General features: G+C 45.4%; 1 protein-coding gene across 1 annotated transcript in view; it reads right to left on the bottom strand.

The window, feature by feature from the left end:
• Positions 1-24,900, bottom strand: part of MYL9 (myosin light chain 9) — a 107,935-nt gene that overhangs the window by 20,683 nt on the left and 62,352 nt on the right. Inside the window, exon 2 of the mRNA XM_069652301.1 lies at positions 2,588-2,790. Coding sequence (XP_069508402.1) covers positions 2,588-2,771 — 184 coding nt within the window. The 5' untranslated portion in view covers positions 2,772-2,790. The remainder of the gene's footprint in view (positions 1-2,587; positions 2,791-24,900) is intronic.

Below are 24,900 nucleotides of genomic sequence, written 5' to 3'. Positions count from 1 at the left end.
CAATAGCCAGTTAATACCACTGTGGCAGTGCCTGGTAAGTGTCTTTCCCATGCCTACACAAAAGCTCAAAATGCTGGCATTGCCAATGTTTGTTTGTTGGTGGTTTGTGGTTGATTTGTCTATCTGTAGTTGTATTTTTATTGCTTTATCTATCAATTTACTTATATTTAAATGTGTTTTTGAAGATTCCATCTGTGAACTGGCCACTTCTAAGAGTCTAAGGCACGCCCCTCGGCCAGTCCGAGAAAGGATGGTGGTAGCCAAGCCATACCAGGTGCACAGGTGCAGGATTGTATTTGTATGTATTTATTGAGAGTGGAGCAGATTGACAACCAAGTGGGTAGAACAGGCAAAAGAAGGCTGTTCCCCATTATTGTTTTTCATTTGTTTCTCTGACTTGGTCACCCATTGAAACATTTGTATATCAGATCTGCTCTGCTGATCATAACTCCATTGTAATCCATACCATACATTTAGGTATCCAGTCATTTTATTGCAAACAAAACAGAGTGGTACATTTCAGAGCAGACCATAACACTGAAAAACAGTGCAAACATTAATTAAATAAATAAAGGATAGGGGGGGTAAGGGGTTAAAATGGGCTGGGTTGGGGTGGCGTTAAAAGGTTAAAAAATGGGGGTTTGGGGACCCCCCCAAATAAAAAAGAATAAACATTTTCTTTTGTTTTTCTGTGTTTTGTCCATGATGAAATGTATCACTCTGTAATTGTGGTCGGTAAGATCACATATAACCTAAATTTATCTAAACAGATGCTGCTTCAACAGGGGTCTGCATAGAAAAGCATATGCTGTCATGAATAACATGTGTTAATTTATTCCAAAGCCTGAGTTTCAACTCTGAAAGTATAGTATATCTATTTTACCTTCTCTGCTCTGGCAGAGTCCCAGTGAGGAATAGCCAGAGATGCTGCCCTTAAGGCAGGCAGGAGCCGCCCTATGGATGCATTCAACGATGATGCAGATAATTTAAAGCGAAATTCTCGACCCTACTGAAAACCACAGCAGGTCCCTGAGAGAAGGTTGGAAAGGCTCACTGTTCCTATGTCCAGAAACCAATCAGATTTGAGCCACCAGGTGTCTGCTAAGACGACTATTTGGGGCATTCCCCAGGAGTGCACTACAATAGTCCAAATGACTAGTCACTAAGGCTTCTATCACAACTGCACACATATCCATTAGCATGAAGGTTACACCTCGCATAGATAGCTGATATTACAATAGCACCCCTTATGAATGGTCTGGATCTTCAGCAACTGTAACGTGTAAGCATTTCACCTGAGATACCAACTTGAAAAGTTTTCCAAAATCAGGGGGAAAGGGACGTGAGAACAGATTCCCTATCAGTATTGGCAGGACCTCCCCCACCCCAACCCTAACCCCCAGCTAGAGGCAATTAGGGCTGAAATGGCAACAAAGCTTCGTGAATGTATGACCAAACAGATTTCAGTTTAGCTGTTACTGCTATAGGAGAGTAAAATGAAGAGGTATACTTTAACTTCAAAAAGAATAGTTCAGTGATGATGAAAATGATTGCAAAAAGTAGTGGAATTGTTAACAGTAAAAAAGAATTCAAGGAGTGGGGCTTGGTTCCTGATAGTTCCGACTCACTTCAACCTCTGACTTTATCAGTGTGGTTCTTGTGTACATAGGAGCGTGTGGATGATTTGTTTGGCTGTGTGGCGGCATAGTAGGTTTGGTTGGAGGATCTATGTGGATGCTTGGTGGGACAACTGAGTGTGTATTTCATATTTGTGCTTTGTGTTTTCTATAGCGGCACTTATATACGGCACTGTAAAGAAAGCATTGTTTTAAAATTGGAGGAGTGAAAAGAAGGAAAACATTTGGAAAGATCTGACCTATAATAAAATAAACATGGAAGAACATATTTTTAAAGCTTTAACAATGCTGTCTTGAGCAGGAAATTCCACACTTGGTTATGGATTATATTTGGCGAACAGATGTCAAAATGTAAGTTTGGGAATGAGTGTAGGTGCTGTGTAGCTTTGCATATAATTTAGTTTGTATCTGTTTGTGGGTTTACTGTGTAGTTCGGTCTATGCTTCATTGTGGATTTTGCACAGCTATGTGTTTCTATTTGTTTGGTCACTTTATTTGTGGTTAAGCTTTGTGTTTATGGCTGTGTGTTTGATCGGTTGCTCAAACTGCTTGGTTCTATGTGCATTTGGTTATGAACGCTCTACATCTTTCCGAGCTTGAGTGGCTCTTTTGTGTGGATCTCTGTGTGCTTGTGTGTTAGCTTTCTGTGCTTGGTTGATGACTAACAATGTGGTTGTTTCTTTTAGTGGCTTTGTGATTTGGGTTGCTTGGTAGTCCTATGCGGTTTTTATTGGTAGCTCTGTAAGTGAGTTGGTTGGTAGTTCTATGCATGTTGGCTGGTGTGTGCTTGCTTTATTGTTCAATGCGTTTGGATCTCAATGGGAAGTTGTTAAGTAACTCTGTGTGTGGTTGTTGCATGACTTTCTGTGTGTAGTGTTGGCTTCTGTGTATTCTTCGTAGATTACTTCATGCATGCTCACCCTCTGCGTGTGCCCATCTTTACTACATACCAAGGGATGCCAACATGTCGTGCAAGTCCTCCTTGTCTACGAAGCCATCCCGGTTTTGGTCAATCATATTGAAGGCTTCCTTGAACTCCTGGATCTGGGACTGGTCGAACATGGCGAAGACATTGGAGGTGGCACGCTGGGGGCGCTTCTTCGTGGTCTTCGCTTTGGTCTTCTTGCTGGACATTGTGGCGGCTGATGTTGTACTGGGTGAGATAAAGGGAGAGGAGAGCAGGTTATTTGGTAAAGAGGACTCTATCTTGAGCAGACAGTAAAACCAAAAGTTAAGTGCATCTAAATTTGACTCATAGTACATAAGGGCCACTGTGAGAGTTTGAAAAGAAGCTTTGTGGGGCAAAAGGAGGGTATCTATATTGGACCATTAGCCTCCAGAGAACACTGTGAAGGGGGCAAATAGGGTATCTTCATAGGATTATTGTCCCTCTTATTTCTGCTTAGTTTAATTGAGTGCACTGGGAGAGGATGAAAGATGGCCGATTCCTCTAAAATCGCCCCCTACATAAATGCAAATGTGCATCGTTGTTTATTTTGTGGTGGTTACCACCAAAGTGGTCCCCTGTACTATAATTTGTCCACAGGTTGGCGCATTGCAACTTCGAACCAGTCCTAACCTGGTTAGTAGCTACCCCCATGACAAGCCCTACAAGACTTCTTCAAAGGAAGGCCCTTCCATGTACCCTTCCCCTTCCCATAAAGACGCCAATGCCTGCCTTTCTATACAGGGCTGGGGGAGGATGTTGTCACACGCTTCTTAAGTTAAGCCTGGTTTTATTATTATTGTTCACAAAAGTGTCAAATGCCTGCAATTCTATTCAATGATTTAAATAAAGGAATAGCAGGCCCAGGAAAAATGTTATAGAAGGTATAGGTGTCACTCAATCATTTGAAGCGGGTGCACACCACTAAACCTCCAGCCTGGGCCAGGAAACATAAAAATCAAAAGTAGTACTTGATTCCAAAGTACCTCTAAAGGCACTTGTAAATGCACAAATGAAGGCTACAATGGCCACAATTCTTGTACTCCATTGGTGTGTTAGTAACAGTTGTGAAACAACAATATTAAGAAAATGTCACAAAAATTCCATTGTCCCGGATCTATTTTATAAGCTCAGAATTTAATAATGTGTTGGGATGCATGACCTTAATCAGAATAACCCCTAAAAATCGAGCATAAACACATTTAAAATTTATAGGTAAAGATCAGAGCCCAAGTCGAGGGACCGCAGGTGGTCGCTGTCCACCGACTTTTTGGAGAGGGCGGACGCCTGCCTACCCCGGTGTGTTTAACAAATTAAAAACAATGATTTGCTGTTCTCCCTTGCCACTACCGGCGATCAAACCCAGGCCTTATGGTGAGACACTTTGCCACAAGTCCACGGAAGTGTCCCATATTGACATCCTGCTATACAGGACATGCTTTGCTACAAAGTCTTAGATCTAAAAGGAGCGCACCTTTTATACTTAGCCAGCAAATACGAAAATCTGTTCTCTTGATAAATGTTTATTTGTCTTGTGCACTTTCTTCAATTGAGAAAGACAAGTTGAACAAAATTTGCATATTTCACTTAAGAATATGTTCAACTCCTCTGACGTCACTTACGAATGCATGCATCAGAACCCCCCACTTTTTTTTTCAGTACTCTAGCCCTGCTCAAGATCATATGTAATTCGCAATTCAGACAAACTACTCCAGCGTATCAACATTCATTAGCCATTAGGATCGAGATTTACTCAGGGACTGAATAGTAATGAATATCTGGCAGCACAAAGCCTCACGCACTACCCACCACACCTCAATCTCTAAAGTTAACCGGAAATCCCTCAATTTACTAACGCCTGTGTTTAAGCCACCGCCCACCTTTGGTTCCCGAGCGATATATTGTGCAACTCTAGGGCAACACGGAAGGGGCTCATTCGTATACCCGCCCGTAGGTAAACCATCATGGAGCAGCACTGTGGACTAACTTTGTTTCCAGCTTCAGACACTCTCTGCGAGTGGGCATATTGACTCCCAGTAAGACATCATTAGCAATAGCGTGTGGTCATACTGGAATGGAAAAGTAGCTTAAAACAGGGAGCGTGCTATCTGAAGGGCGTTGGGAATATTTCCCCTTGTTTACATTCTATCCACAAGAGTGTTGAGGTGCGGAACATGGCCAATGCCAACGAGGAAATAAAGCACATGGTCCTGCAGGTAATGAGTGCCTCTTCCGAGTATGAATCCTCATCCACTCCCAGAAAAAAAGAAGTGTTCATGCAAAACATTAGAAAGCAAGATGAGAAACGAGAAGCAGGAAAGGAAGCGCACTAAAAGCCTTCTTCCTCCTCCTCATCTTCTTCATTTTCTTCTAGCACCTCGACCTTACTCAAGTGAGTCATCAGAGCAACAGGGCCTCAAGTGAAAGTACCTCAGCAGAGTTGTGGTGTCAGTGGTGGCAGTGGTCTTCTCTGGTCCTAATGATCCCTTACTGCAAGTCCTATTTCATCATGAAAGCAAGGGACTTGCCTTGTACATTACCCAAGTCATTGCCTCCACAATGAATCAGTACTATGTTTGGCTGCCATATCCTGCTCAGACTGAACAACGCAGGAAATAACTTGGGACCCCTGCATTCCTCACAATCCAAACCATTGAATTCTAAAATCAGTCAAACCTAGGTCCATTTTAATAGTTACTTCTTCACAAAAAGTAAGTAACCAAAACACACAACTATCTCTACCAGCCACACAGTTTTACCAGCCATGATATCTGTTTTCCTTTTCAGTTTGTAGGAAAATGAATCTTAGTTAGAATGTTCTGCTTACGCTACCCAGAGCCACACTGCCCTAGCTGCACTTACTCAGAGGATTGCTGCTCTGTTTTCCCCTCCCCTCTCCCTTGCACATCCCCCTCCCTTTCCCCTTGCACTTCTCGTTCTTGCACTGGCACGATCTGAATGACACAAGGCCTAGTAAGATCCTTTGTCTTGTCCTCCCTCTGTTGTCCCTCCCTTGTCTTGTTGCGCCTAGAAACACTTGTGCACAGGCGCGTTATAAATGACTTATCATATCAAGTATATGGCTAAGAGAGGCGTGCCTGTAAGCACACATATTAAGAAGAAGGTACTGCGAGTGGAAGGAGCCAGAAAATATAGCCATGTCCATGTTTTTGTTGAAATTTAATCAGCTCAGAGGGGTGGAAATGTCAATACCAGAGACCATTCTACTAGACTAACTCCTGCAAAGACTATCAGGGTGGTCCTCTTGGGCAGAGGAAGCAATCATAGACCTATTGAAGACCAGGGGAACAAAAAAGCGTAAGGGGCCATGAAGAAAGTCTATGCGGGGGCACCTTTGTCTCTGTGGATTCAGTATATGCCTCTTACATCCCCCATACAATTGTCAAGTGAAGTAAACTTTCTTTCTGGCAAAAAATAAATTTCTCTATAAAAGCAGTACCAATGAAATAAAGTAGAATACATTAATACAATGTTAAAACCAGCTGCACATCACAATTAAAATATTAAGATCAGTAATATAAATTTCAGCAGCAGGTGCATCAGTTATTCCAACACAAGTCTTTGCCCTTATTTTAAAAGCACGTACTAGCTATTGTCCAACAGCTCAGCACCCTAAGGGTGTACAACACATAGTTAAGAACACCAGGGCAGAGCCACACTTCTTAGAGGGCGTTGTGTGGAGAGTGGTGGCAGAAGAGTCCTGCTGGGAAGAATCTTGGGGAACAGTATCAAGTGCATAATATCCTCTATATCGGCTTGCCCGGGGGAGCATTTTTTACTAACCACAGATAGTAACAGAAGTGGAAGATGTCTCCACTTTCTACTGAAAGCCTTTTATGGGTGCAAGCTAAACAAACGTTCTGTAATGAATGAGCGGGAATACAGGTTCCTAGCCAAGTCAGGCAGGAGTCTGCAAGAGGAAAAGAATTCCATGGGTAAATGGGTGCGGACCATAGACATCCCCAAAACGTGATCTTCTCTCACCGAATTTTTATAATCAAAATAACGTTCACTTTACAGGACTTTCAATTTTGCCCCATGAAGGAGGGGTCAAAGAACCAAGAGCCCAGGCCAATATTAGTCAGCTCAGTCTTTACATAAAATGATTATTCTAATTTGAACCTCATTTGAACATCACTGTGAAGCAAACAAGTAAGTAGCCCTCAAGTTAAAATGGCTGACGGTTTAGTTCATATAGAACACCACAGCTTTACCGGTTTGCTTCTGATGGAATCCACAAGTGGCAGACACCTAGCTCAGCATGCAAAATATAGCACAAAGTGCACTGAAGTTCCCTCAGTATGCTCCGGAAAGGTTGTACATTGGTATACCTCCAAAACCCCATCCCACAGCTAGCTGTCTCTCCCAATTACACTCTACAGGCCACCAATATTGCCTTAACTGGCATACTTCCAGTGTTCCGTGCAATACAGTGAGCCATTGGATTGTCTCATCTGTACCGCTTGGTTTTGCATATATATCTGACCAATCTAAGGGTGCTTGAAAAAGAAATTCCTAAATAGCAGCAACTGGAGACCCTATCTATTTTCCCATTTTGTTCAGATGAATCTAAAATTCGGAATCTTTTTTGACCCCAGTGCCATCACATTAGATTTTGAAATATTAGTCGACAGATCTCTTGCACCGATAAAGAGTAAAAAAACATGGTAAAAATAAAATATTATATAAAGATTGCAGCACTTTCGGGGTACGAGCAAGGAGCACTGCATATACTAAGAAAGAGTAACAGTGTTCAGAGAGGGTGGAAACGTCTTGTGCACAGCTCACCTCGTTCTCCGGGTCATTAATATTTAAGTTAAATAAGAGGGGTACAGGACATAACCCTGCCACACCTCCTTCCTAGATTCAAAGGGCGAAGATGGTTCACCTGCGTTACCAAGTCTTACAGATAACCTTAGGTTCATGTGCAACACTGTAACCAAGCTGAATAGGAGCTGTGGCAAACCCTTCTCTTGTAATTTAGCCCATAGATGTCCCCTGTTTACGCAGGCAATGGAACTGGAGAAATCCATAAAGGCCGGAGAAACTGCAGTCCTGTAGCACCAATACATTTGCTGACCATCAGGAACAGATTTCTGGCCTATTCTGTGTTACGTAGAACCTCACAAAAACCCAAATGGGATGGGAGATAATGGATAAAATGATTTAGACCATGACAACATTCTGGAATGCAATTGTTTCCCAAACAGTTTGGCAACTGCGTGCAACAGGGAAATGGGACAATAATTGAATCTTTCCAGCTAGCAAAGGTAACAAGAACTCTGCTGTCGGAATTAAACAGACAGTAAATAAAATAGGAGCCCAAAAAGAAGGATCATGCCTTTGTACATCTAATGGACATTGATTTGGGTCTTGTACGATGGTGGCAAACAGTAGTCTTCAGGGCAGTTCCAATCTCGCTCTGGCGAAATATCAGATATGGGCATACATATCATCTGTTAAAGGCAGGTCAGGAAGGGTGGGACCATTACTGCAAAATCTGCTCAGCCATGTCCCCACCATTCAGGGCAGAGAAATGGGTAATTCAACCTTACTCCTGAATATTGCAGTTCAAACCCCTCACTGCATTGGGCTTCGATGAACCTTTTGCCACCATGTTCCAGAATTCGGAGTAGTCCCTCATGCTAAGTGCCCGGCTCAGGGTTTCCCAAGACTTATCCGCCAAGCATGGTCTCCCTAGGCGCTTGGCTCTTTTGAATACTTTTCTACTCAAGGCAATATCGGTGCAGATTCTAGGATGCTTCTACATCAAAAGCTTCTTTTTTAGCGTCCCTACAATCCCTATCAAACCATGAGAGTTTACTCTGACCACAACAAGAGCGGTGGCAGCTGAGATTTTTTGTCAAAGCCAAGAATAGCATCTGGTGAGTCAGCTGAGCGGAGCAGAGCCTCCACAATACATTTAATTTTTGCATTAGTAGAGGGCATTTTGCAGTTAATCCCATTTCAATGCTTCACGGTTATGTGTACTAACTCTCCCCACATACGGTGTGACACTATAAGATTTGTTGTTGGTTTCCAAGAGTTATGTTAACACAAGGAGGTCATGATCAATTTCTTTGCCTGCAGTTACCTCCACATCTTGTACCTTGCAGCACTCCTCAATGCCTGCCATGAAATAGTCAATTGAGCAACTTCTACGATTGCCATCTTTATATGTATATTTTCTTAGGCTATCAGAAGCGGCTCTCCCATTAAGAGACTGTAGGCACAACTCCTACCATTATGTCAGAAACCAGTTACCACGACAACCATGTCTAAAGTTACCCAGAACAGAAGATGAGATCCCACAAGCAGCATCTTAATCTGGTTCAAAGCAATCTAAATCACATGAGCAGCCTGGTTTAAAATGAAAGTCTCCTCCAATGATAACCTTGAGCATTTTGTTGTGGGACTCTCCAGAGAGTGTTTCAGAGCACCAATACATTCTGCAGGGATTTTCTACCTGTCGAGTTCAAGTTTGCAAAGTACAAATCAAGCCAAACTAAGTTATCCCTCTTGTCTAGAACCAATTCCACTGCAATAATAGTGTATGTCAGAATGGGAACTGCCATGGATGTGACATTGAGTTCCAGGGGTACCCAGATTTGCAGGCCATACTTTTTTCTCCCCTTTGTTTAGGGCAAGACTTTGGAAAAAATACACGAAACCCCATCCAGGTCTAAAGGTGAGACAAGCTAAGTCTTTTGAAGCACAATAATATTAAGACTGTTGAAAGAACACTTGAATGAATTATTCACAGATTGGGCTGTAAATCCGATGTTTCAGCCGCAGATTCTGAGATAATAACTATCAACTGTCAAAATAGAGGTATGCAGAGAAACCTTCTGATTTTGATTTAAGTCAATCATTCTCGTCCAATGGACCCAATATATTAAACTGTTTAGTGTGAGACAGGGCGTCTAGCCTGCATACCTTAAAGGATAGAGTTCCTTTCCCCCCATTCTCCTCTAAGCGATTGTGACAAGCGGTGGAAAGGAAGGAAGATCAGAGCCAGGACAAGACCTCTAGCAAGAAGCCAATCAGACCTTGGGGGATGAGGTCATAATGGAGGGAGGCTACAACCTGGGAGACCTTGGGGGATGAGGTCATAATGGAGGGAGGCTACAACCTGGGAGAGACAGACAATTGGACCAATGGTAATGCTCTAGAACGATTCCAAGGATGTCATACTGATACAGGTCTCTGGTGTTTTTTCTTTTCAATTAGAGAGAAGAGTTGGAGGAGGGCCCGGGGCCTGAGGAGGAGGTGGCCTATGAGTGGGCCTATTGACATCCGGCCATAAGAAAACAGTAGTCCAAGTTGCACCCGTTGTGCCCTATCCTGTTATAACCCGTTTATAGAGACTTACTAAGACATTTATCCCCAAAGAAGAAGTTAGCCGTGATAGAGTTGCTGCTGTCGGCCCTAACAGCACTTGAGACCCAGTTGGAGGCCTCTGTCATCCGGAAACAAAGGTGAGCGTCGAGTGAATGAGAGGAAGACTGAATGAACAGAGAGGCAGAGGACCGTGCTAACAGTTGTTCAGGAAGCCTTCCCAACAAGGGGAGGGGCTGGGCCAAGGAGGCTGGAGTACAACCAACACCAGTGAGGGTGTGAGCTGGAGACCTCATCTCTGGAGAACTATAGAGAAATGAATAGGGAGGCTTGAGAGACAATATGAGACTTTAAGGAATTGATGATGAATGATCCCTAGGAAAGCAGTTTCCAGAGAATAAAAGGCAATAGAGTCTTATCTCCTGGAGAAGACTCACAAACACTGTTAGCCTCAACAGAATGATTCGTGAACAGTATCTTCACCTTTTGAGAAAGAAAAGCAAACGGCACGTTGTCCCCCATTTTCCCCAGAATTAAAGAAGCTTGTTGTTTCTGCAAATAAAAGTCAGTAGGTCTAAAGTGTTGAAGGCTGGTCTTCTCATTTCCAAATACCTACATTTGGTGGCAGCGGTGGGATCAAGAAACACGATGGAAGAGTTGATAAAGTCACTAACGGAGGGACAACAACTGCTCCAACAAGCCCTTCAGATACAGAGCCAGCAAGCCCAGGCTGACCGGCAAGCTTTCCAGCAAGCTATTCAAATGCAACAGGCTCTGCTGCTAGAAGCTACCGCAGTTAGAGCCCAGCCACAAGTTCCTGCGTCAGTGTTGCATAAATACTCCCCAGGGGAAGATCCTGGCCATTTTTTTGTTAACTTTGAAAGGGTAGCCCGAAACGCTCAATGGCCAATCGAGAGGTGGACGCACTATATTGCTCCCCTTATGATGGGTGAAATGCAGAGCACATACCAGGCCTCTAACCCCATACGAGACACTACATATCCTGAAATGAAACGGGCCATCCTAGAGAGAATGGGCCTCGATGAAGAAGCCTACAGGATCAAGTTCAGAGATACCAAGCTGTTGCCCGAGGAAACCCCTCGACAGTTGTTTTACAGAATCAAGGAACTTGGGGACAAGTGGCTGCAAACCACTTCTGCTACTGTGCATGAGATGGCAGAGAAGGTGGTCCTTGAGCAATTCGTGGAGGCCCTTCCTCCTCCAATGCAGAGATGGGTGCGACAACACCATAAACCCACCCTACTCGAAGCAGTAGACATAGCTTCCGCCTACCAGAAAGTGGGACAGGGGAGATTGGCCTCCTATCCTCCTCAAGTTAGGGCTGTCGGAGTCCCTAATAAGATAAACTCTAGACAGGCCAACAAACCATGCTGGCCAAATTCGATTTTCCGCAGAACAGACTGGGACCCGTCAAGACCCCGACCTAACCATGAAACTCCTGGATCAACCTTCCCTTCCCAAAAACCAAGCGCCCCACTGCGGGGCCCCCAGTGTTTTGAATGTGGAGAATGGGGGCTCTTGGCGAGGTTATGTCCAAAGAAAATCAAGTCAGAGCCAATGGACATCGGAAGTTTTGAAAGAGCTGGGGGAAAGAAGGTAGATCCATGCAGTTCAACCCCAAGTCACAAGATCACCTATCCGTTTGTTTGTGAGGCTGAAGTGGAAGGTCAGCCAACCAGAGCCTTGTTGGACTCTGGAAGTCTACAGACAGCAGTCCAACCGGAACTGGTAAGAGAGGTGAGAAGTTCAAATGAAAATATACCCATTCTATGTGTTCAAGGGGATGTTAAAATATACCCACTTAAGAAAATCAAGATAAAGTTAGCAGGTGAGCAAATGGCTGTAAAAGCCGCTGTGATGCCAACGTTGCCTGAATCGCTTTTGATTGGCTCTGGTGTCCCAGATCTTCCCCGCCTTATCCACAAATTGGAAAACCACTGGCTGAAAGAAGCCCCCTTTTATGACCAAGACCTAAACGCCGGAAAGACTATGTTGAAGAAGAGTAAGTCTACCAAGAGGCTAGAAAAAAGGGGCTGGATAGAGAAAAATATGTGTCCGGTGGTGATAGATTGGAGGATTGATGAACAGCGGGACAGCTTTTGCATGGCACAAGAGCTAGACCCAATCCTGAAACACGCAAGAGCCTCAGTGGTCGACAAACGGATGGAAGAATGCCATGCTTTGTGAAAGAGAACGGCTTATATTATCGCCTTACAGAATCTACAGAAAAAGCAACCAAACGACAACTTCTGGTCCCTAGCAAATACTATCAGACTGTATTAGAAGTGGCTCATCTTCAAGTAGGAGAGGGACACCTCAGGGCAGAGAAGACCACTCAGAAGATCTTGGCGAGATTCTACTGGCCAGGGATTTATGGCCAGGTGGTACGCTTTTGCCAGCGTTGTCCTGAGTGCCAAAAGAAGAACAATACCAAAATTTTAAAGGCACCCCTCCAAACCATGCCGTTGATATTGGAACCCTTTCAACGTATAGGGATGGACATAGTCGGACCTCTGGACCCTTCAAGTCGGGGCCACAAATACTTATTAGTAATAGTAGATTATGCCACCAGGTACCCAGAGGCCTTTCCCTTGCATTCTGCGAATACTCAACAAATATGCGACGTCTTGGTTACTTTCATGGCCAGAGTGGGGATCCCCAAAGAAATAATCACGGATCGAGGCACTAACTTTACGTCCAGTATATTAAAGCAAGTATGCAACACCCTATGTATCAAGCAAATCAGGAAAGCAGTATATCATCCCGAGACGGATGGACTCGTCGAAAGATACAACCAGACGATAAAGCAAATGCTGCGGAAAACCATCCTGCCAGGAGAGAGGAATTGGGACCGACTAATACCATGAATCTTGATGACGCTGAGAAATACCCCCAATCATCTACGGGCTTCACTCCTTTCGAGTTGCTATTCGGCAGACCAGTAAGGACTGTCCTGGATATCCTAAAGGAGAGTTGGAAGGAGCAGCCAAGTACAGAAGTGTTGTTGACTGAATATGCGGCTCAGCTGAAGTCCAGAGTGGAGAAATTGCAGGAGGTGGCACAGTCACATCTACAACAGGCTCATATCAAACAAGAGCGTTATAACAACCAAAGAATGAAGTTACGTACCTTCCCGGTGGGGGACCAAGTCCTTGTGCTACTCCCTACTACAGAAAATAAGATGCTAGCATCTTGGAAGGGTCCATACCACATAAAAGAAGTTTTGGGCCCTGTTACTTACCGAGTCCATCAACCTGGGAATATAATTCCCTTTCAAAAATACCACATTAATCTTTTAAAGGAATGGAAGGAGCCGGTGGCCACAATAGGGGCATTCAAGAGCGAAGAGATCCCATCAAAGCAGCTACTAAAGCTAGGGGGTCACGCCATTAAGGAAACTTCGGATATTAATGCTGAGCATGACCAAATAGCTCTAGAATATCTACCCTCAGCGGAAGACCACATAGGAAAAGAAGCCCTGAATGTCAACCCAGACCTTGGCCCACGTCAAAAGAAAGAACTGTGTGACCTAACCAATCGTTACACAGGGATTTTTTCTTCAATCCCAGGTAGAACATCATTGACAAGTCACCACATACAAACATCCCCAGTTACAAAGGTGAGGCTCAGACAATATAGGATCCCGGAAGACAGGCTACAAGCGGTTAATAAAGAAATAGAAGAGATGCTACGCCTGAAGGTAATAGAACCATCTCAAAGTGAGTGGTGTTCACCATTAGTAATGGTCCCGAAACCAGATGGGAGCACTCGCTTCTGTATGGATTTTAGAAGGTTAAATGATGTTTCGAAAATTCGATGCATACCCTATGCCCAGAATTGACGATCTGTTAGAGAAGCTGGGCAAAGCGGAGTACCTGTGGACAATTGACCTGACAAAGGGGTATTGGCAGATACCACTGTTCCATGCTGACCACGAGAAGACGGCTTTCGCATCCCCGGACGGATTGTTCCAGTTTACTGTGTTACCCTTCGGGCTACATGGTGCCCCAGCCACATTCCAGAGGCTAATGAACTATTTGATAAAGGGCCATGAAGAATACATCGGAGCATATGTAGACGACATAGTGGTATACAGTCAAAGTTGGCCGGATCACTTAAAACATTTAAAGGCGATATTCCAAACCCTAAAGGAAGCCGGTTTACATGTCAATCCCAAAAAGACCCATTTGGCCAACACATATACCAAATACCTTGGTTACTATGTCGGTCGAGGAGAAATCCGTCCTCAACAAGAGAAAGTAGAGGCCATCAGTAAGCTACAGTTCCCTTTAACGACTAGACAGGTCAGAGCCTTTCTGGGCTTCGTAGGATACTACAGGCGATTCATCCCACACTTCTCGACAATCGCTGCCCCCCTGACGAACCTTCTGAAAGCCAATGTGCCACGTAAGAGAGAATGGAGGAATACAGAAACCGAAGAGGCGTTTGTGGCCCTTACGAGTGCCCTATCGGATAAGGCCATTATAAGGTGACCGGATTTCGAGAAACCTTTTTACCTACATACAGATGCCTCTGGTTCAGGATTAGGCACTGTACTCTTCCAGAGTAAGGGAGAAGAAGAAAGGCCTGTCTTGTTCATCAGCAGAAAGCGCTTACCTCATGAAATGAATTACGCAACCATCGAAAAAGAGTGCCTGGCAGTGAAATGGGCCGTAGAAACTCTAAAGTACTATCTATTGGGAAGAACATTTACTCTGGTTACGGACCACGCTCCCTTGGTCTGGCTGTCCAGGAATAAGGATACAAATCCCTGTGTCTTAAGATGGTTTCTCTCGCTACAACCATACTCTTTCCACACCATCCATCAGCCGGGCAGGAAAATGGCTCAAGCTGATTACTTATCCAGATTGCATGCCCTTCCCGATCGTAAGGGATTAAGGGGGAGGATTTGTGACAAGGTGGTGGAAAGGAAGGAAGATCAGAGCCAGGACAAGACCTCTAGCAAGAAGCCAATCAGACCTTGGGGGATGAGGTCTTAATGGAGGGAGGCTACAACCTGGGAGACCTTGGGGGATGAGATCATAATGGAGGGAGGCTACAGCCTGGGAGAGACAGATAATTTGACCAATGGTAATCCTCTAGAACAAGAAAGATTCCATGAATGTCATATTGATACAGGTCTCTGGTGTTTTTTCTTTTGAATTAGAGAGAAGAGTTGGAGGAGGGCCCGGGGCCTGAGGAGGATGTGGCTTATGAGTGGGCCTATTGACGTCCAACCATAAGGAAACAGTAGTCCAAGTTTCACCCGTTGTGCCCTATCCTGTTAAAACCCGTTTATAGAGACTTACTAAGACATTTATCCCCAAAGAAGAAGTTAGCCGTGAGAGAGTTGCTGCTGACGGCCCTAACGGCACTTGAGACCCAGCTGGAGGCCTCTGTCATCCGGAAACAAAGGTGAGCGTCGAGTGAATGAGAGGAAGACTGAATGAACAGAGAGGCAGAGGACCGTGCTAACAGTTGTCCAGGAAGCCTTCCCAACAAGGGGAGGGGCTGGGCCAAGGAGGCTGGAGTACAACCAACACCAGTGAGGGTGTGAGTTGGAGACCTCATCTCTGGAGAACTATAGAGACATGAATAGGGAGGCTTGAGAGACAATACAAGACTTTAAGGAATTGATGAATGATCCATAGGAAAGCAGTTTCCATAGAATAAAAGGCAATAGAGTATCATCTCCTGGAGAAGACTCCCGAACACTGTTAGCCTCAACAGAATGATTTGTGAACAGTATCTTCACCTTTTTGAGAAAGAAAAGCAAACGGCATGTTGTCCCCCATTTTCCCCAGAATTAAAGAAGCTTGTTGTTTCTGCAAATAAAAGTCAGTAGGTCTAAAGTGTTGAAGTCTGGTCTTCTCATTTCCAAATACCTACAGGGATCATACTCCAATTCCCAAAGACAAGGCCAAGACAGACGCCAACCGCATGGGGATAAAGGAGTTGGTGGACAAGGTGGTGATTGGGAAAGTAACAAAGTTACAAAAAAAGGAAAGGGATTCTACTCCATTTTATTTCTGTTCCCAAATCACCAGGGAAATACAAGATGGGGCTGGACTTCTTGTCAGCATGAGACAGTCTATTGTCACTGGATTTACAAGATGCTTTCACAGTCAAACTTTCACATTCCCATAAGAAAGACACATACACAATTCCTGAGATTTTCCATAGGTTCTGACCACTCTTTAGGGCTCTTCCTTTCTGTTAGAAGATAGAGCCCAGAATATTCACAAATGTCCTTGCTACAGTAGTGGTGACTCTGCACCTGGAGGGGTACAGCTACTTGCCTACTAGCACGATTGGCTGGTTCGGGCTACATCTGAGATCCTGTTAAAAAATCCTACCTCAAGCTGACTAAGGAGCATCAATGCATAGGTGCATAGTTTAGAACCAACACGGACAGAGTGCTGCTTCTTCCCCTGGACAGAATGCAGAGTCTGAGAGCACTTCTGGGGGAAATAGTCCAAAACAATTACTTCTCAGCCAGGCAATTGTTGCAGATATAATAAGGCAGCCTGTGTTCACATGGTACCGTGGGTACGGTTACACATGTCCCTTTTGCTTGCCCATCTACACCAACCTTGAAAGAAATGTTTGCAGGACTTTGAGGCATTGATTCCAATAGACATAGGGCAGAGGAAGGAAATTCCATGGTGGTTATGGGAGGAAAACCTAAGCAAAGGTCTCTCATGCACCAACCTTCTCCAATCATACGGATGGCAGCGGGATCAGCTTTGAAGTGATGCTGGAAATATGCTTACATTAGGAGAAATGGAAGAGGGAGGTGCTTTCCAGATCCTGCAACTAGAAGGAAGTGGCTGCAGCATACAGAGCGCTTAGCCACTTCACAGAGAGAATAGAGCAGAGGTTGAGGATTGTGAAAACAGACAACATGACCACAGTGGGATGTATAAATAGGCTGCACAGAACAGGATCTCAACCCTTAGCAACATTTCAATTTCAAGCAGGATGCTGGGCAGATAAGAATCTGGGTTCTCTTAAAGCAGGGCACATAAAGGAGTGGAGAACATGGCTGCAAACAGGTTGAACATACATTTTCTTCCTTTGAAGGAATGGACATTGAATCTCGTGGTGTTGAAGGAGATCTGAGATAGATATGGCACTCCCAGGCTGGATCTTTTCACCTCACCTAAGAATTTGCTACGCCCAGCATTCTGCTCTGGATTCTGGTGCGAGAGAGCTTGGGGTGGGTGTAATGTTAAAGGCCTTTTTATGCCTTTCCCTGATCCCATTAGTTCCAAGGGTCATGTACAAAAATGAGACTCTGGGGATTTGGTCATTTAAATGGTTCCTTTCCAGTCTCAGATACCGGGGTTTCCTCTCTTACTGGAGATGATGGCAGAAAAGGTCTGGTTAATACTCCCATTTCTGGATCCAGAGGGCTGCAGCGGCCAAAACATATAGAAATCAGGAGACTAGAGCTTGAGGGGAAAATCTTAGAAAAAGGGCTTACAACAGGCATTTGGGAACCTTTACTGCCTAGAATGAGAGAAACAATACTCTCCTTGGTTGGGACAAACGTATTTCTCTTCTTTTGTACAAGCTGTGCATAGTCCGGGTAAATAGCCAACAGTGACGATCCAGGTTTGATTGTACCTCCAGCTCTAGTGAACTTAGTATCGTCTCCCGGTCCCGGAAGTTAAGTATCTTCACAATAATAGCGGGGGTGCACCTGAAGGCAGGCAGAGAGCCAACGATGTATGTGCCATTTCGACAGAGAAGCCGTCACATAGCTTCCGAGATCCAATTTCCTGCAGAAGCAAGTTCTCGATATAAGACGTAGGGTCAGTCCCCTCTTCACCCTCTCTGAGCCCCATTATTCGGACATTATTGTAGCAGGACCTGCCCTATGCAGCTTCAGCATGTTGCTCTAGGGCCTTGTTCATGGGCACCACTTCTTCAGCATCTCTGTGGTGGCCTTTGTGGTTGAGAGCTGTTCCTCATTGTCCACCAACCGAGTAGATAGCGATCACACATCCTGTCATAGGAGGATTACATCGATCTTTATTTCATCTATGTTGTACTCAATGGAGGTGCGTAGTACCTCAATCACTGCCAGCACCTCATCTTCTTGATCCAGTTGGCGAAGGCCACCATCCGCCTGCAGTCTGCCATGAGGCCCCACGGGGGGAACTTTCTGGGCCCCACTGGGTGTAAATGAATCCATAATGGTCTTTTTCTGGCTAGCCTTTGTCTTGGACTCTGGCATTTTGTGTATCAGTCTGGTGTTGCAGGTCATTGGCAATGTTAAACCTAGCCGGGGTTAGCACTCTCCAATCAATAGAATCTGTCAGCACACCTTGGTTTCCAGTCTCCATCGGACAGATGTAGCTTCTGATCTGCTGTATGCAGCTATTTCACCCTGTAGTTAGCACAGGGTCTTTCATTTAGCATAAGGAAAGGGCGGCAAGAGAGTCCACAGCACCCAGATAGTCTATCTGGGTTATCTCAATGTTGCTGTTCCTGCCGGTTGCTGAAGGCCTTGCGGCCTACAACCCCCTCAGTGCTTCTCTAGCTCCTGACAACGGGTGATCGGCTTACTCCATGCACTGCTGCTGTATATCAAAGTGGTCAATGGCAAGCTCTCGCCCTCACGCCAACAGAGCTCCAGCCAGTCCATGTCTCCAACAGCGCCTCCCTGCGTATGCTCACTGTATTCTCCTGCGCGTGTATCCGGTGACCTTATGGGGCATCCATCTATTTTTGTGTGCGTCTCGCCACTGCTGAATCTGTTGTGTATGCTCACTTTGCCACAGGCAGCGGTCTTTCACAGGATCTCTGATCCGCGATTAGTGCGTCTGCAGATCAGGCAATCCCGCCAACTGTCACTGGTCTTCCTCGCGTTGCGCGAACATCTCGGTGCATGACCAGTAGCATCGGGTGTGAGGATCACCTCACCGGCAACTCCCCTAGACCCAATCAGTCACCAAGTAGAGGCATCAGCAGGGTGTAATCAAATCAGCATATCAGCACACCCGCATGCAGTCTCCCTCGTTCCTCTCGCCGCTCGTTCACTTTCGGGCTGTCTGCTGGCCGATTGCAGTCACCATCTTAGTAACAGCTCCGACTGCAGACTTCGGCAAATATCTGTCAAACGGGCCCACCAATCTGTTCAGGAGTCAGACGGGTAGTGCCCCAAACCTTCCAACACATCTGCAGCTAAAAACAACTTCTAGGCATGGGTATAACGGATCATGTGCAGGATCTGTCGGATAAGTCCCTCTACATGGCATCGCGACAAGCTACGCACACCTCTTGGTTGATGACTGTCTATATACAATGTTGATGAACGTTCTTCCTCTGGTTCAGGTCTTTCTCTCACTATCTCTGGATGTCGATGGTGTTGTCTCTTCATTATTTGATGATTGGTTGTTAATTTATATGGTTCTGAAGACGGCATTCTTTAGCTGTGCAGATTGCTCCCCTAGCCATACAGTCTTAAACTGATAATCTTATGTATCTCTTTAAAATGTTCTCAATTTAGTAGCTAGAAGTTCAGCTCACTAATCTTCTAACATTTTATTTGTGTCTGTTAGGACCTTTTGCCAGCGTTCTGATGGCATTTTTCCTGTTACTCAGGAGTTATTTTTATTTCACTCACTATGTTTTCTGAAACAGCTTTTCAGCTCTTGGATAATTAATAATAAAAAGTTCAACGAACTTCGCAGTGTAATCTCGAACTTTGCAGTAAAATCCAGAATATTTCTGTACTATGTGAGCGGTAATAAGATCCTTAATCCGTAAGGTATTTTCCTCGCACAATCGTATTTTTCTGGGGTAGTAGCATGCAAGGTTATCGTCGCTTGCTTTTGATGAGATTTGTAATTGACTGACTTAAATCTGTTCTTGCGATAAGAAGGCTTTTATATTCCAAGTTCCTAAATTTTTGGTAGCTTGAACTTCCGTAAAACATAATATCTATCAATATTGAGTGGAGATGCTGGGGGAAGCGGTTGATCTGGCTTCCATGCCAGCAGAGATGCCTAGCTGGTGCCCCTGCTTCAGGCATAGCTCCCAAGTTGCCCTGTGTGGGGCTTTTAGTTTCGTTTCTTCCCATTGTAAGGAGGGGCCTACAAATTCGAGCATGCAATGGGAAAAACCAGGACTGGCTTGAGGTGTCATGCATGGCACAGAACCGCTTGGCAGCTATCTGCAAGACGCTTCCTAGTGAGAAGGAAGGTTGAGGAGGGTCAGCCAGTCAAGAAAATAGATGGAGGAGCCCAGATATGGTGTGAGATGCACATTGGCATTGGTGTGTGAGCCTACTCAGTCAGGGGGCAGGGGAAGAGGTGCAGAGTAAACCGCAGAGAGTACCACCCTGTGCACGTTGTGGCGGGTCAGAAGGAGGACACAGACTCTGGTTAGCCATTTCACTGATAGTTTTATTAAACCAAAAGGGTGATGCCTAACTTTCCCTATACTATGTGGCGTCCCTAACTAACAAAACTAGCTACGGTGCTTGTCCGTCGTCAGTGAAAGTCCAACTCAGAATCAGTCCACTGTCCAAACTAACCTACTCTGCGCGGTTCAAAACCTGAGGCACTGTTGCGGACAGAGTAAATTGTTAAAATTAATTTAGAGAGACTAAACTGTCTTGTTCTTTCTGTCTGCTTCAAAAGTACACGAAAGTATTTGAAGGACACCATCCACCCGCGTATACTCTCGACCACTTGTGCCCTTGGAAGCACCCTGCTGAAATGGACAAAATGTAATTTGGGAACTCTCTTCTTGTGGGGAATAGAGGTAAGAGTTTAAAGTGATGCGGGCTTTAATGGCGCTCCAGCAAGACACATTTTGCCATGCTCATCCTGTTTGAGCCCAATTCCTCGCCTGGAAGCAAATTCATAAACAAATGTGCCCTCACCATGCTGCCTTGCTACACTTGTGCCTCCTCCCCTCCTACTTATATCCCTCCAGTTCCCATTGAGCTCGACCGCTTATCCTATCCTGCAATCTCTCCAGCTGATGAACGAGTTTGGTGGTATCTGGGCAGTAAATCCACCCAGATATCTCCAAATTGTATTACCGTTACCGCCACTTGGTCCGACGGTATTACCCAATCCGAGTTTGGTGGCATCACATACACCAAGATACCACCAAATTGTATTTCCATTACCGCCAGTTAGTCCGGCGGTACTACCGCCGGATTACAAGTGGTGATAGGCGATATTGGTCCCCATTTATTTTAGTCCATTTGACTCAATGCAGTAATTCTGCCAAAATTGGGCAGAAAGTTGGTGGATTTAACTCCAGCTGGAGGTGAATCCGACAACTTTCTGCCACATGTATAGTTGGGCGGTACGGTAATGTGGCGGTATACGGTAATACCGCCACGTTTTACCCACACCTCCGCACTTGTAATGAGGCCCATAATCCGTTATCATTTGATCTCCTGGACCTTGTACGTTTTATTTGTTTCTCTCGTCTCCCTATTCCTCGTGCCCTTTACTTCTGCTACCTTTCTACATTGTATTTAGCCTGTCTCTCCCGCCCTCAGTCTCCTTTATTCTCTTTGCGCAATTGTTATTGTTCCTCCCATGTTTTACTTAGAGGAGACGACAAAAGAACCTGTGTGCTGGAGATATCATATGTTCTATAGCCGTTAGGAGGATTTTAAAGTTGAGTCAGTAGTTTACCATGCATACAATAAAAAAGAAATTGCTCCCGACTGAACCTGCCGCAAAACTAACTGTGCTATTTGTCCAGGAAAGAGAGATACTTTGCGAGGTAATCTCTGCTACAGCTGTGAATGGGAACCAGATTAAAAGATAGCCAGTGCCCCCTTTGGCCGAGGCCCCGGGGCATTTCATCCAGTTGGACCCTCCTCCCCATGCCCCGGGAGCTCTCCTGGCGCAGCTCGGTTGTGTGAAAGGAGCAGGAAGCGGGGCTATCTGCTGCCTGCGAATTCCTGTCATTCCTGCCCCTCCCCCGCTGTCTGCCTGAGCCGTCACCGCAGGAGCCGCGCACACAGAAGGGCCGCGGTCGCTTTGAAATTGGAGCTCTCTGTGTACAGAGCCACTGCGGCCTTTGACTGCCGTAATCCAGGGCCGCAGAGCAGGAGATCTCTCTGGACACGACCGACACCGCCAGAAACGCTGCTTCCACTGCCACAAAACAGCATCAGCGGAGAAACCTCGTGAGGCAGTTCCAGTGTCAACACCAAGGCCCAACCGATGCTTCTGCGCACTCTCCTATTATACAGGATCACCAGATAAACATCTCTCCTGGCGCTATTCGAGCCGAACAGATTATCTGGCTGCAAGAATCTAGGAACGCCCGCCACCACAGCTCTCACACCGGTCACAACCCTGGACCATCGGAGACATCGCTCATTGCCAGAGACATCTCATTCCAGCAGTCCAGGATTCAGACAGCCATCTTCCCCTTCAGAGTTCAGGACCACCCGAGACATATCTTGCTGTGCTTGCCACCCTGCCACACATACAAGCTATGTAGAACTGCCACAACTCGATCTGTTGCACAAACAGGACCACCGGACGCATTTGGCGCTGTCACCACCCAGAGCCCCACCCGCACATATATACTAACATGCGGGATCACCAGAGAAGCCTCGCCCTGGCAGACTCTGTGGATCATAAAAGCATGCCCGCTCTCTGTCAGAATTTAGAGCCCACACAAACACCACCACTAACACGGTCACAATCCTAGATTAACTCAGCCATCTCTATGCCACAATACATAACACTGCAAGATATCTCTCACTTTCACAATGTACTCAGTGACACACTCAGAAGCAGCAGCTAGGTCTCACACTGCCAGAATCTGGGGCAACCAGAGGCGTCTATATCTGCCCCCTCCCAATGCCACCAGTACCATCTCTTACTGTCACAACGTCAGGTGTAGAGAAGCATCGCCCGTTGAAAGAATCCAAGACAAACAGGTGCATTTTACCTCGTGACAAAGCAACACCAATGGCAAGATCCCCAGGACCTTAATGTCCTCAGTGTCCCGATACAGGGCCACGAGAGACCTCTCCCCCTGCTACCGTGAAGGGCCAAATAGAATCAGCTCGCGCTTCCTCAGAGCAGGACGTGGCCACGAGATGCGGACCTGACTGTTACGCTCTGTGCCCTTGAGAAGCACACATGCAAACACGCCCCATTCCAGACAGGAGATGCCAGTGCTTGCCATATCCTGGTTTCAACTTTGTCTTCTGGGTCTTGTAGTCCTTGGTTTGTAATGGGGAAATTCGTGACTATAAGCAGGGTAGGACTGGGGCATACAATTGTCTCAGGCACCAAAAACAAAATTGGCCCACACTTGCAAATGACAGCTGATTCCTTTTGTGACAGACTGTTTGAGTAGTACCCAAGTGGGGAGGGTTTGGATGAAATGGGATGCTTATTGTGCATTTTAATGACTATGTATTCAAAACTCCAGCCGCAGGGTGAAATAACTTATCAAACTGGCCCACATGAGCAAAAAAGTGGCCCACTTTGACCAGAAAAACTGGTCCACACTAGCATTTTTGTGTTTTTAGTTCAGACATTGCCCTATAGGCCAGTCCGCGCCTGACTACAAGTACCAGAATGCATAGTAAACACCAGGACTGGGCTAGCATGTCCCAAATGGGGCATGTGAGGAGGAGTACCTTCGTTATCACAGTCTGGGTCTCAAAAAGGCCACTCTACCACACCCCTAAACCCTAATGGAGCCTTTCTCTATAACTCATTCCCGGCCCCTGATAGCAACTCTTACAATCCTGACAGGAAGCCTTTACTGTCAGAATCCAGGGACTAGAAAGGCCTCTTACTGTAATGCTCATGCTGCTTCCACAGGTATTTGTAGCCCGGTTCAGCCTACACTTAACTTCAACTCTACTTATGTTGTGTATTCTTGTTATGCCATGTTTATTCTTTGTGCTACACTGTTCCCCTTCCCTAACCCGTGGCAATGAACTGTTTCCGGATTCTCTAGGGCCTTGTAGGTCAACACCACCCCACATCCCCTCTCTCTCTCCACCACCATCTCCCTGCTTCCACTTGGGGTGCTACAAAGGGACTGCGTTCGTGGTTGGTTCCTTGCAAAATAACAATAAATAAATAATATCCCATCAATCAAAAAAGCAGATTTCACTGCACCAACCAGCGGCCCAGAAAATCGTGAGAATGAATGGACCAGAGAGAGGAACAGATCGCGCGTTCATATTCACAGGAAGCAGCGCCCAGTGCAAGAGTCTAGAGATGAGAGTAGCCGTTTTGCATGTGAGAATTCAGGGATCACAGGGGCTCATCCATCGCACAGGGCTTCATTACGAGTATGGCGGTAAGTGGAAAAATATGGCAGGAACAGTGTGTGGAGTTATTTGCAGTATGCCAGTGAGATTTATCCAATAAGAATGGCTTTGGAACGTGGATGCTCATTTGAAAAAAGACTGTGTATGAATAGGTCTTCAAGAATCAGACGGATACTGCGTATATGGTCTACTGTCCTTCCAAAGATGGGCCCGTGTGCTACCTAGGAGTAACTATGAGTGATGACATTCCTATTAAATTGGAATTGTGGAAATAACTCCACCCCGTGGAAGAAGTGTCGTGTGTAATTAGCAGTGCATTTTATACGGTTACAAGTGTTTTATGTGGTGTCCAGTTAAAGTACCTAATACAAAAGGATCGAATGCAAAGGGTCGACTCAATTTGACCTAAAAACAAAGGGTCGAATTTTAGTTTTTTAAATATATTATTTTTGGGTTTCTGTTTTTGAAAAAAAAGTGGTTTTACCACAAAAAAGGGGATTTGGGGGGTGATCCCCCCTAAAAAAAAAAAATTAGACCCTTTGGTTTTAGGTCCTTTTGATTCGGCCCTTTTGGCATTCGATCCTGTGCATTCGAAACTATTATCTACAACCGTTTTATGTGAGAGTCACCCGCAGCACAAAGTGTTA

Source organism: Ambystoma mexicanum, chromosome 3p, assembly GCF_040938575.1.
Source record: "Ambystoma mexicanum isolate Mex_15411 chromosome 3p, UKY_AmexF1_1, whole genome shotgun sequence".
NCBI lineage: Eukaryota > Metazoa > Chordata > Amphibia > Caudata > Ambystomatidae > Ambystoma > Ambystoma mexicanum.
The sequence above is the reverse complement of the archived record's forward strand: the minus strand, read 5'-3'. Positions and strand labels throughout refer to the sequence as shown.